The 11,908-nt window shown below is 37.5% G+C and overlaps 1 protein-coding gene across 1 annotated transcript; it reads right to left on the bottom strand.

The window, feature by feature from the left end:
* Positions 1-805: 805 nt before the first annotated feature.
* On the bottom strand, positions 806-5,343 carry LOC113310424 (UPF0061 protein azo1574-like). Its single transcript, XM_026559107.1, has 8 exons — positions 4,969-5,343; positions 4,233-4,342; positions 3,959-4,015; positions 3,520-3,819; positions 3,114-3,361; positions 2,425-2,731; positions 2,058-2,331; positions 806-1,260 (listed from the first exon to the last, which is right to left on the bottom strand). Exons 1-8 carry the CDS (start codon positions 5,308-5,310, stop codon positions 1,006-1,008), a joined length of 1,893 nt encoding a protein of 630 aa, XP_026414892.1. The 5' UTR covers positions 5,311-5,343; the 3' UTR covers positions 806-1,005.
* Between the last annotated feature and the right edge of the window lie 6,565 nt (positions 5,344-11,908).

Genomic DNA, 11,908 nt, shown 5'->3' with positions numbered 1-11,908 from the left:
TTATCTTCATCTTCAGGAGAATGAAAATACGAAGATAACGCAAAAAGAATGAGGTCATTCCGACATTGGACGAAGAAGTTATGATCAAAACAAGATCGAAAGAATTCAGTCTACAGCGGGAAGTTCGGCTGATAACTCATCAACACGAATCAGCCGAACCTAAAGCCTATAAATCAATATTTTCGAAGTGTTTAAGGGTATATAGGTCATTCATACCCATTAGACACCCCTTATCAATACACCCTAGTTAGGAAAATGACTTTGTATGCCTATAAAGTTTTTGGTATGCCCAATATTATGGTTCTTTCCTTTTGTCCCATTGTTAGCATTTTCGGAACTTTACAAGGTCACAGTTGAGGGAGATGACAAGCATCTGGTTGCTACGTATGAACAGCCACTCTGGGCTTATCATATAGACGATTGGATTCATCCTACTACACAACTGCCGATAAGGTATGCAGCAGGATACTTTTACGTAAAGAAGTTGGTTCGGTTCGCATGGTCGAGATACTTCAAGGTACTTTGGTTGAGCAGTTTTGCATGACCAGTCCAAATGCTAATGACTCTTGGGAAATGCGAGGGAATGATTAAACACGCTTAGGACTTCTACGAGGAGCTAAATATCCTATCAAGTCGTCTTGATTGTTTCTTGAGCCTTGAATTATGCAGCTGCACATAAGTATGATTTGGAAGCATGGTTTGTACTTGCACAAGGAGATTTGGGTGTTCATTGGATACTTTTGAGGATTTTGTATCTCAGAAATTTACAAAAAAAAATCTAAAAAAAAACTAAATCTGCATTATCTAGAGGTTTACTTGAATAATATATCGGCCTTTAATCCAAAAAGTGCATCAGATGATGTCGGCTTCAATCAGGGAATGATTATGGTAAGCAAAAAATGTCACATAACAATAGGGCACAACCTTTCTTTCTGGAAAGCAATAAACTGAAAATTTTAACTGTTTATGTACACAGCGGAAGCTAATACATCATTTTCTCTAACTCTAAGAAGAGCAAGAAAGCATGCACACACCTGGCCGATAAGCCCAAGCAGGAGGAAGACGTGCATATTTCTCCATTCCAGGCTGCTCTTCAAATGGCCGCTCCATAACTTTCATAAGCCTGCGAAGTTCTTCATAGTCACCTTGTTCAGCCATATCTATGGCACTTTGGCATAAATAATTCCGTAGAACATATCTAGGGTTCACAGAATTCGTTGCAACCTTCCTCTCCTCGTCTGGAATCTCACTAGCAACAAGCTTTTGAACAAGAGAATTTGTGTCACATTTTGCATGACAAACAAACAATTGAAGCAACTACACAAAATAATCCACATTATGATGAATTTCATGGCCACTGCCCTTTCTTCCTTGATTTTAGGATATTGTGATCTGGTACGAAAAAAAGATACCTATTATACAGGAGTAACAACGTAGAACAAGGCCTGAACCTAACAGGAAGTAGGAGAGCAGTGAGAGTTTGAGGTAATCTCCTCACCATATAGATCTTCCATGACAAGGACCTTTGGTAGATGAAGCTTTTACATACTTTAACTTCTAAATTGCACTTTATTAACATAGACTTGGTAGGCTTTCAGGTACATAATTCTGCTCTAATTTTCTGAAGACACTATTGAGGTGTTGATGATAAAGCACTAGATTCATATTAATGTCCTACCTATGTAGATCCTCCATAGCAAGGACCTTCGTAGATGAAGCTTATACATATTTTAACTTCCAAATTGCATTTTATTTACATAGACGTGGATGGCTTTCAGTTACATAATTGTGCTCTAACTTTTTGAAGGCATTAGATCCATATCAATATCTGCCATACTAAACCATGTGTGATTCCAGAACCATAATATAGTGACTAGACTTAATAGCTCCAGATTTGTGTACAATACTTATCCAGTATACCCTTAGTGATTCGTAACTGTAGAAAGTACTTACTTTCTTATTTATTTATCTCCACGAAATTTTGGACTTTTTGTCAACAACACTATGGTAGAGAGAAAAAAAATATATAAATAGCCAGAGACTGTAAGGAAGGGTACCTCTTGTATGTAGGCTTTTACCCAGCTGATCCATGCCTCTTTGCGCTCCTTTCCCATATCAAGCAGAACAGCCTTAAGTGGAACAATCAGCTCATCCTCTGAAACGCTTGCGTCCGCTTTAATATTGGCAAGTAATCGAAAAAAGTTTGTGTAATCAACCTTATCAACAGCCATGTTGTTGAGAAGCTTGTTTACCAACTGTTTGTTGTACTTTAGCAGGCCAAGTTTTCTGGTCATTATAGACTGATAGTGGTCCATAAATTTAGTCCCATATCTGTTCCATGGACCTGTCATATTAATCACAGGACACACTTCCAGTACATCTAATACATTGTTAAAGGGAAAGGGGGAAAAAAGAAGAAAGTACCTTTCCATGGCATAGTTAGACTCCTCCTCAGTAATCAATTCTGCAGCTGCTAACGTTGAGGAGAACTGTGTGATATTCCACAAGCCAATATCAGGCTGGTTTGCAAAACAGTACCTTCTTCCGGGAAGGTCTGTGGTATTTGGGGTGTAACTCGGATCAAAAGCATCCAGAAAGCCGAAAGGTCCATAATCAATGGTTAGACCCAGCACACTCATATTATCTGTATTGAGTACGCCATGAGTGAATCCAACTCCCTGCCAGCTTGCAATTAAGGAAGCAGTACGCTCAGCAACCTCGACTACCCAAGCTGAAATAAACCGTAATACCATATTAAGAGCAGGCAAACGTTTATGGTCATCACCTTTGCTTACAGGAAATATGTGTTTGTATAATTTTGTGAGTGAAGAAGACGAAAACGTCATAAACAGAAAAAAATAAAAAAATAGACCTGAATGAGTATTACATATCATACAATCAACATAGATCTGACAAACACCCAGAAGGGATAAACAATGGAATGTGACATTCTTCTACAAATTCAACCAAGAAAATACCAACCTAAACAAGACTCATCAGTTCTATATGTGTGTGTCGGGTGTTTGTGTGTGTATTTTGTGTTATATTCTGGATTCCAATATAACACCACTGATACCTGCATACTTATTAGATGTCAAATGAACAGAGAGTACCTGCATACTTATTAGATGTCAAATCTACAACTGAAGTCCCCTGCATGCCTGTTGAGAAAGATAAGCTCTCCGTCTTGCACATGTTCTCAATATGGGGGAAGTGATGCTTGATGGTGTAGTCTGCCAAAGTACGAACTATGTCAAGGTCTTCTTTGCGTCTAGAGGCATGCAACTGATATGATCCAAAGCGCAAGAATGACTGGGCAACTCTGCAAACGACCGCACCAGGCTCATCCTTTGGATTACCACTACATGAAGGAGATAAGTTCCATTAGAAAACAGAAAAACAAATCTGAAGAGGCATTATGAAATGATGCATGTAATCTTTCAGCCGAAACAACAGAATACAGAATGATGATTTCTTAGAGTAACATATAATGAATCAACGTCTCCTGAAAAGACGTACTCATAAAACATGTCCCTTGTAACAGATTTTCCAGTAGTGACAAGACAAAGAGCACGGGTTGTTGGAATTCCCAAACCATGCATTGCTTCACTGCAAAGGAATTCTCGGACGCTACTACGTAGAACTGCAAGTCCATCAGCGAACCGGCTGTATGGAGTCTTACCCGCACCTTTAAGCTGCAGGTCCCACCTTTCCCCCCGAGAATTCAGAAGCTCTCCTAGTGTTACTGCACGACCATCACCTAGCTGACCAGCCCATGTGCCAAACTGATGTCCACCATAGCATTGAGCATAGGACAGGCTGTAAGAGAAAAGCACCCAGGAAGGGATTACAACATAGCAGCGAAGCCATTGATCATTATGAAGCTAATAAGTATGTATTTTATTAGCATAACAATGGTAAGATATTAAAAAAAAAAAAGTCCAAAAATGAAACCTACCCTCCTTCCAGAGGAGACGCCCCGGAGAATTTAAGTGCAAAATCCGACCTTACAAATCTGAAAGCCAAAAAGAGGTTGATGTGAGGGTGAGCCGTAAAGATGCATCATGCATGAAAAAGCAATACACCTGGATCACTGTTTGATGAAGGCGTTGATATAAAAAAAGTAAACGTAAAAGGCAAGAGAAATAATAGGAAGACCTTTCTAGGTGATTCGTAATAATATCGATTAAGTACTTTTTTTCCTGTTATAAGAGGTTTAAGCAGATACTCACTCCTTGGGATCTAAATCAAGCAACTCCGCAACTGATTCTGACCAAGCAATAAGCTCAGGGTTCTCTACTTCAACTGAAGGGGATACTTTCGAATAACAAGCATGAAATACCTGTTAAGTACAACATACAGCAATAGAAAACAAACAAAATTAAGAATGTTAACGAAGGAATCACTGGATGCCAATCTCAATGGTTAACAAACAGGCTACGGGTTTCCATCAGCCTTTTGTTTCCACAAGACTTATTAAATCTTTTGACATCTCCCAAGTCTTCTCTAGAAGAAATATATTGAGAGAAGTGGTGTATGAGCAGGTACAGTATAGGGGTACTAACACCACAGCACCACCTTCTTGTACCTGGTTGTTGCAACTCAGGAAGTGTCGCCCCAAAAATTATGAGTTCCGCAGCAGGGGGATTCTACTTCAGAACATTAGTATTTCAAACTTCAATCATTTTCTTTTCTACTGAAAATCATAACTTTATTTTTAATTTTCAGATTGAGACTAACAATAGTGTTCAAAATAAAAGCATCTAGTAACTAATATGGGCATAACTAAAAAGAGAAACCATCTTATTCAGGTAGAGATTCCAATTGGTCTACCCTAGAAAAACCAAAACCTAATCCAGAATATCTTATCTTTGCAAAGGAGAAAATGAAAGTTTAGGGATATTCATATGTTAACATATTCTCACTTCCCCAATATATCAATTTCAAAAAAAAAAAAAAAAAAAATACCTGACGAGGTAAGGTATCAGTTCTTGGATCTCCGGGTAGCTCACGAACAAATGAATGATCCCACTTTAAATCTTCAAGCTTTAATTTAAGTTTTTTTTCTTCTGATAAGCTTTGATTTTTCAAATCATCTGTAATCGAATGGACCGACAAATTTCCATCTTTACTAGTAGATGAAGAATCCATCAAATCACTACTCATTGAGCAGAACAGCTTGTTGCATCCACGTGGGTTAATCAGGGTTTTGATATCAGTGTGTCGGAAATGTACCGGAAACAATGGGGGTCGCAGTATCAGTTTTGGAGAGAGAAAGTGTAAACGCAGAGGAAGAGTTGTTGCTAACATCTTTTTTTCCCTTGTGCCTAAATATCGTCTAATACTCTAGTCTCTAGAGAGACTAAGGAAGAGGTATTCATACCGGTACATGACGGAGCATTAGATAAGAGTAAGTGGCAATTACTGGACCACGTAAATCTAAATCCTGGCCGTTAAACACCGGAAAGGTATTAGGCTACGAAAACTTTGGTACCCTGTTTGCAGCAATGTAAAATTGTGCTTTCACGTTATCGTTTAAGAGGGATAAAATTATAGCTCATGTTAAAATACTGGTTTATATGTGCTGTGATATAAAAATAATTTTTATTAAGCGTTCTAAGAATAAGATAGCTGATCGACTTGCACGTCGAGTTAGGAAATTCAGCTTGAAAAACACTTTGAATTCTTTTCCTCATTTCTTGCACTCTATCATGAGGGAAGAACTCTTAACGGATATTTGTAATGACCTTTTGTTTTAATGCAATGTTTGTGTTTCTCAGCAAAAAAAAAGATATAAAAATAATAAGCTGAAAAGAAATAATTGAGCGCAGAGTAGTTAAAATCGCTCTCCAAGGCGATATCGAAGCGATTACTCGCTAGTTTGACGAGGCTGTTGTTTTCAGGAGATTATCGGAGGTCTGTTACCTTAGTTAGTGATGTTGTACATCAAGAGGTTTCTGATAGGGTTCCTACCAATATAACTCTCGTTCATGATGAGGCTCTTGTTGAGGAAGTTGCTTCTCGATCCTTTCGTTGTAGCTTTTGATGTGTTGTTTGTGGTTCTCGTTATTCTTTGAAGCTTGGTGATTGGCATATGTGCTACTTTTATTCTGGTTTCATGTTTTATGACGGTTTCTTGTGGGTATTGTCTGACTTTCTTCGATGATGTTTTGCTTCTTAGAATTCTTTCTTACTATTCGGTTTTTGTAGGCACTTGCTGATCGTCCTGCAAATGAAACTTAGGGGAGGCCCTGGGTTTTGAGAACGAGGACTGTTTTATTTGAGGAGGCAACTAGGCGTGGGCTAAGACGAGAACTTGATGCTGGGAAAAGCTTCATTATGTTGCGGTAGCTGGTGGCAGGGATTCGCTTCCTGTGCCTGGTGAGAAGCCTAAGTATTACGATGTTGAGGAGATTATGATGAAGGCGAATCAGGATATTTTTAATGTTGTCCATGAGTGTTCTATCATTCTCGCTAGTCACTGAGTTGCTCTTTATAAGCTTCTCTAACCGTTGCTTTTATTTCTTGATATTTTCTGCCATTGCTTTTCTGTACATGGAAAATTATTAACAAATATACTTTTTCTTTTCCGGATCGAGTGAGGCTTGACGTCACTTCATTCCCATTTTGTTATTTGTATTGTGGGTTTATCTCCGGATAGACACTTTTCCATTGGATAACCTTCACATTGTCAGACTTTTTTCTTCCATTTTTGCTTTATCTTGTTTGGTTCAGTGGGGAATTAGCTCCATTGCCTCTACAAGACATTTGTAAGACAGTTTTGGCCTATTTTTCCACTTCATATAAAAAAAAAGGCATTTAATGCCACGTCCCCCATATTGCCAGTCTAGGGGCATTTAATTAAGCACATATTTACCAAGCTTTCGTTATTTTTGCTTTGATGGTCGACCATACCTGTTCAACAAAAGTTATAATAATCTATTATTTTCACTATAAATTTATAAGAAGAAAAATTTGTGAAAAGTAAATAACCAATTATTCTTTTCATATTGAGATAGTTGTAGTGACCTATTGGCTAACCGAAGTGTTTTCGGATCGTTTTTTCTAAGGTATGCCGCCAAAATAAATTCTTAACTCCTAATATCTAGTCATTTTCATTTATTGCCTATTTTGCGCCCTTTGTGGTCTTTTTCTCACAATTATCGTTTTTTTAACTTCATCATATTCTTTTTGCATCTTGTTTTTGTCATCTTTGTTTGTCTTGTTTGTTTACTGCCATTGAATCTGTTAGAGTCTTGATGCATACTGTATATTCCGTACAACTTGTTCAGTACTGCAACTATTTGATCTCCATCACTTGTTTTTTTACTGCCTTGTATCGCTTTCATATTCTTTTGGAGGCGTTTGGTATCTGGCTTCTTGCTTAACTTTTGATACTTTTCTGGTACTTTCTTTCTTTTTGTCTGACCTTGTCGCTACGCTTCTGATTTACACTTCTTGTTGCTCTCATTCGTAGGACTGAAGTTCATCTCTGAGTCGCTATAGTCGTATGCTTGTATGTTTGAAGATTTTCCCCTCATATTACCTAGGGTCATATCGTTCTCCGTATAGTCGTATCCGATGTATCCTTCACTGTATAGTATAGAATCATCATTCTCATTTGGGTTATTTCTCTCAACAATGTGCTAGTTTATGCTTTCTCGAATGTTTCGAGTGCTCACTGGATGGACCATGATGGATCCGTTTGAGGTTTTTAGTGTCCGGCCGTAGCTATTATCGAGCAGGGACGAACAATATAGTTACGTTTTGTGAGGGACTCGAGCAGTTTGGACTCTAACATAGCTATCAGTTAGCTAGTCCAAACAACGTAGCTCATGACAACTTCGCAAAATTATAATACATATTTATATCGTAAATACTGACAATAACTACCATGGTATACGGCTCGTGGGTGCTGAATTTTGCTTTTTCAAGGTTATGGTAGTCTAATATTTGGATCGGACACGCTTTATGTATCTACCAACGCGCTTTTGAAGTATCTATACTATCTTCGGACATTATATATAAGTACTTTAGAAAACGTGTTTGTCTTGCATGAACTGAATAGTAATAAAACAGTTGGTAGTTGAAAAAGCGGGGGTCTAACAACCACACCAAATATTTCTCTTAGCAATTTGTATGGACAAACTCCAATATACTTTCGAGAGAATCAACTAGACAGTCAGACTCAATCTTAAAGTATATCCAAGAGTTGTATCTCAATTTCTTGATTCAATTTGTAATCAAACAAATAGGAATTTGCGAGCCCGATTGAATATAAGAGAAATAACTTGAGCGGTACCAAAGACCAACGTTCAAGGATCAATCAATTTCAATCAATAACCAAAGGTTGGATTTACCAATTGATCGATTCAACGCACAACCTGTGATATTTCAATTATATAACAAAATATAATGCGGAAAAGAAATAACACATACACCAGAAGTTTTGTTAACGAGGAAACCGCAAATGCAGAAAAACCCCGGGACCTAGTCCAGATTTGAACACCACATTGTATTAAGCCGCTACAGACACTAGCCTACTCCAAGTTAACTTCGGACTGAAATATAGTTGAGCCCTAACCAATCTCACACTGATCAAGGTACAGTTGCGTTCCTTACGCCTCTTGAACCACGCCGGATTATGCGCACTTGATTCCCTTAGATGATCTCATCCACAACTAAGAGTTGCTACGACCCAAAGTCGAAGACTTGATAAACAAATCTATATCACACAGAAAAGTCTAATGTATAGATAAATCTGTCTCCCACAGATATGCCTATGAGTTTTGTTCAGTCTTTTGATAAATCAAGGTGAACAAGAACCAATTGATAAACCGGACTTATATTCCCGAAGAATAGCCTAGTATTATCAATCACCTCACAATAATCTTAATCGATTAACGAAACAAGATATTGTAGAATCACAAACGATGAGACGAAGATGTTTGTGACTACTTTTCAATCATTCCTATCGGAGAATAAATCTCGAGCGAATCTTAAAGAAGATAGTACTCAATCACGATAGAAAACAACAAGATCAGAACACGCAACTACAGAGAAAATAGTTAGGTATGGCTTCATAATCCCAATGAAGTCTTTAAGTCGTTAACCTACAGGGTTTCATGAAAAACCTAAGGTTAAAGGAGAATCGACTCTAGTCGCAACTAGTAACACACAGGAGGTGTAGGGATTAGGTTTCCCAGTTGCTAGAGTTATCCTTTATATAGTCTTCAAATCAGGGTTTGCAATCAATGTTACCTTGGTAACAAAGCATTAAATATTCACCGTTAGATGAAAACCTGATTAGATTCAAGCTAATATCTTTCAACCGTTAGATCGAACTTAGTTTGTTATACACAAATGAAATATACCATTATTTAGATAAAGGTAATTGTACCTAAACGTGTACACTTAGTTGGTTAAACAATAGTTAACCAATGGTTAGCCATATGAACACTTTCATATCAACCTTATTCATCTTTATCATAACTAGTTCAAATGACTCAAATAAACTAGTTAGAATGTTGTTCAATTGTTTGTATTCTCATAGAAGTATACAAGACACAATTGAAGCAAAATCGATTTTGATTCACTCGAATCATTTAATGAACATTATAGTCACGGTTTGCAAAAGATTGCATTCCTTATTATATAAATGTATTAGTTCATTAACAAACCGCTTTTAGAACATAACCTACTTAAGTATGCAAACAGGTACGCATACCTAAGTAGCCGGACTGAGTTTGGTTACGCCAGTATGGGACGCATACCATTTACACTTCCAAACTCCATCAGAAATTCACAGAACTTGAACTTCCGCCAGTACGCGAATGGGTACGCATACTTAGTTTCCAGACTTCCAACAACCAACCAGTACGCATATGGGTACGCATACCATGGTTCCCGGTTTTGGACTTTACATAGATGTGAATACACACTATGTTTATATCTGATCATGGTTACATGTTCTAAACCCTCATTTCAATCATTGAAACATTCTTGGAAGACGGCAATAGCTGTCTCACACAAACTATTAGCTTCAAAGCAATTTTCAAGTGATCGAATGATCAATACGGAACATTCCGAGTCTACACCAAATGATTGTCTCACACAAATCATGTAAGATGTTACAAGGCGATTTTCACATGATCATCTTTTCACTTCCGTCAAGAATAAAAGATGAACTTGGTTAAAACGAAAGCTTACCAACACATATTTCGAGAAATAGATAAGCGAGATAAACTCAGCTCGAAATACCTGTAGTTGCAGGAAATCCTACAATACACCCCTCGTATGATTTTATCGTTGATCAGCCTATTTTTAGGTTTACACTCTTAATTTTATTGATTAATTTCTGAATATTCTTACAAGGAAAATAAAGAAATCAAGAATGCTCTCTGCTCTCAACTTTCTCTCTCCTATTTATTTATCTCTCACTCAGAAAAGATCCCCTCTTCCTTTACAACTTGAATGACTATTTATAAGGAAAATACATAGTGGATGACAGCTAATCTGTCCTTTATTTTCGGATATGGTTCGCGATATTATCGCAACCTTATAAATGTTAACTTCGCAAGCTCTCTAATTTTCGCAAGACCATCACATCTTTCCCGTGATATCTGCTGACGTTGTTTTCTGAAACTATTCTGCGACGCTATTGTGCAATTTCATCGATAATTTCGCTGAGACACAATTGTTGCGAGAATCTGATCATACATCTTGCCTCTTCTCAAATCTTCTCTGCAAAGTAGAGAATGATTTGAGAAATGTCGCAACTCCTTATCTTTTCATATTCCACATTTATCACACGTACTCTCTCTCTTCCACTTATTTCTTGACACGTCTTCTGTAACCGCTACTTTTCAACCGCTCACGTCTCTTCGTCTTAATGGTGTTTATTTCTTCGAGAAGTAAATTTTCTTTATATACTCTTCTCCCTCCCTCTTTCCACTTTTCTTTTTACTTTCTCTTCTATTTTTATTCTCTCATCTCTGCAACTCTGTCATTATTCTGCTGCTGTAATTTTTTCTTCCTTCAATTCTTTTATTTTCCATACATTCCCATACCCTTTATTCAATCATGGCTCCAAGTGGTCATAGATATGAGAAGAATCTTCAAGATGTCCAAAAAGATCTTGCTAATAAAGGTCTTACATACTCCCCCATTCCTGATGTGAATGCCAAATCAATTCTTTCTGTCAAGCTTTTCTCCAATCAAAATTGTGATGATCAATCAATCATAATTTCGCCAGGTCAAATTATTGCAGGTCTCCCTCTTCCTCTTTATAACCCAGACATTCCTTTATTTTATGAGATTCTCGCTCATCCGGGATTTTCGCGAGCCATTTTCCAACTAAGTGGGGATTGCATCCGTCTAATGCTAAAGTTCGCTAATCGTGGTGCTGGTAGAGGATCTCTTTACTCCAGTGAACTTAGGATCCAAAATTCGCAGACCTAGAAATAGTTGCTGAGAAGTATACAGTGGTGAATTTCTTTGAAAATTACGAACTTATCTCCATGAAGAAAGAGAATACTCGCTGGGGTATTCGATTAAGAAGAAAAGATAACATTGATGAATTCAAAATTCTTATGCAAGATATTGACTGGCATTCTGGCAAAAACACAACTCCTCGCCAATCCAATGATGACAAATGGTGCGTGTTTTCTTTAATGTTAAAGGGTCCTTACATTGTTGGATCAAACGTTCTTCCTGCGAATCTCGCAGCATATCAACCTTGGGTTTTCTCCTGGCCCGAAAAGGAGAAGGAGGTATACTTCTCCCCTTTAACTCATTTTATACTTCTTTATTGATTTTTACTATTATGTTCGCTAACTCTTGCGATATTCCGCAGATCCAAAAACTAAAAGATATATATAACAGGACTGGAAAATCTAGTACTCTGTTA

Source organism: Papaver somniferum, chromosome 9, assembly GCF_003573695.1.
Source record: "Papaver somniferum cultivar HN1 chromosome 9, ASM357369v1, whole genome shotgun sequence".
Classification (NCBI taxonomy): Eukaryota; Viridiplantae; Streptophyta; class Magnoliopsida; order Ranunculales; family Papaveraceae; genus Papaver; species Papaver somniferum.
This window is presented reverse-complemented; position numbering and strand designations above follow the sequence as displayed.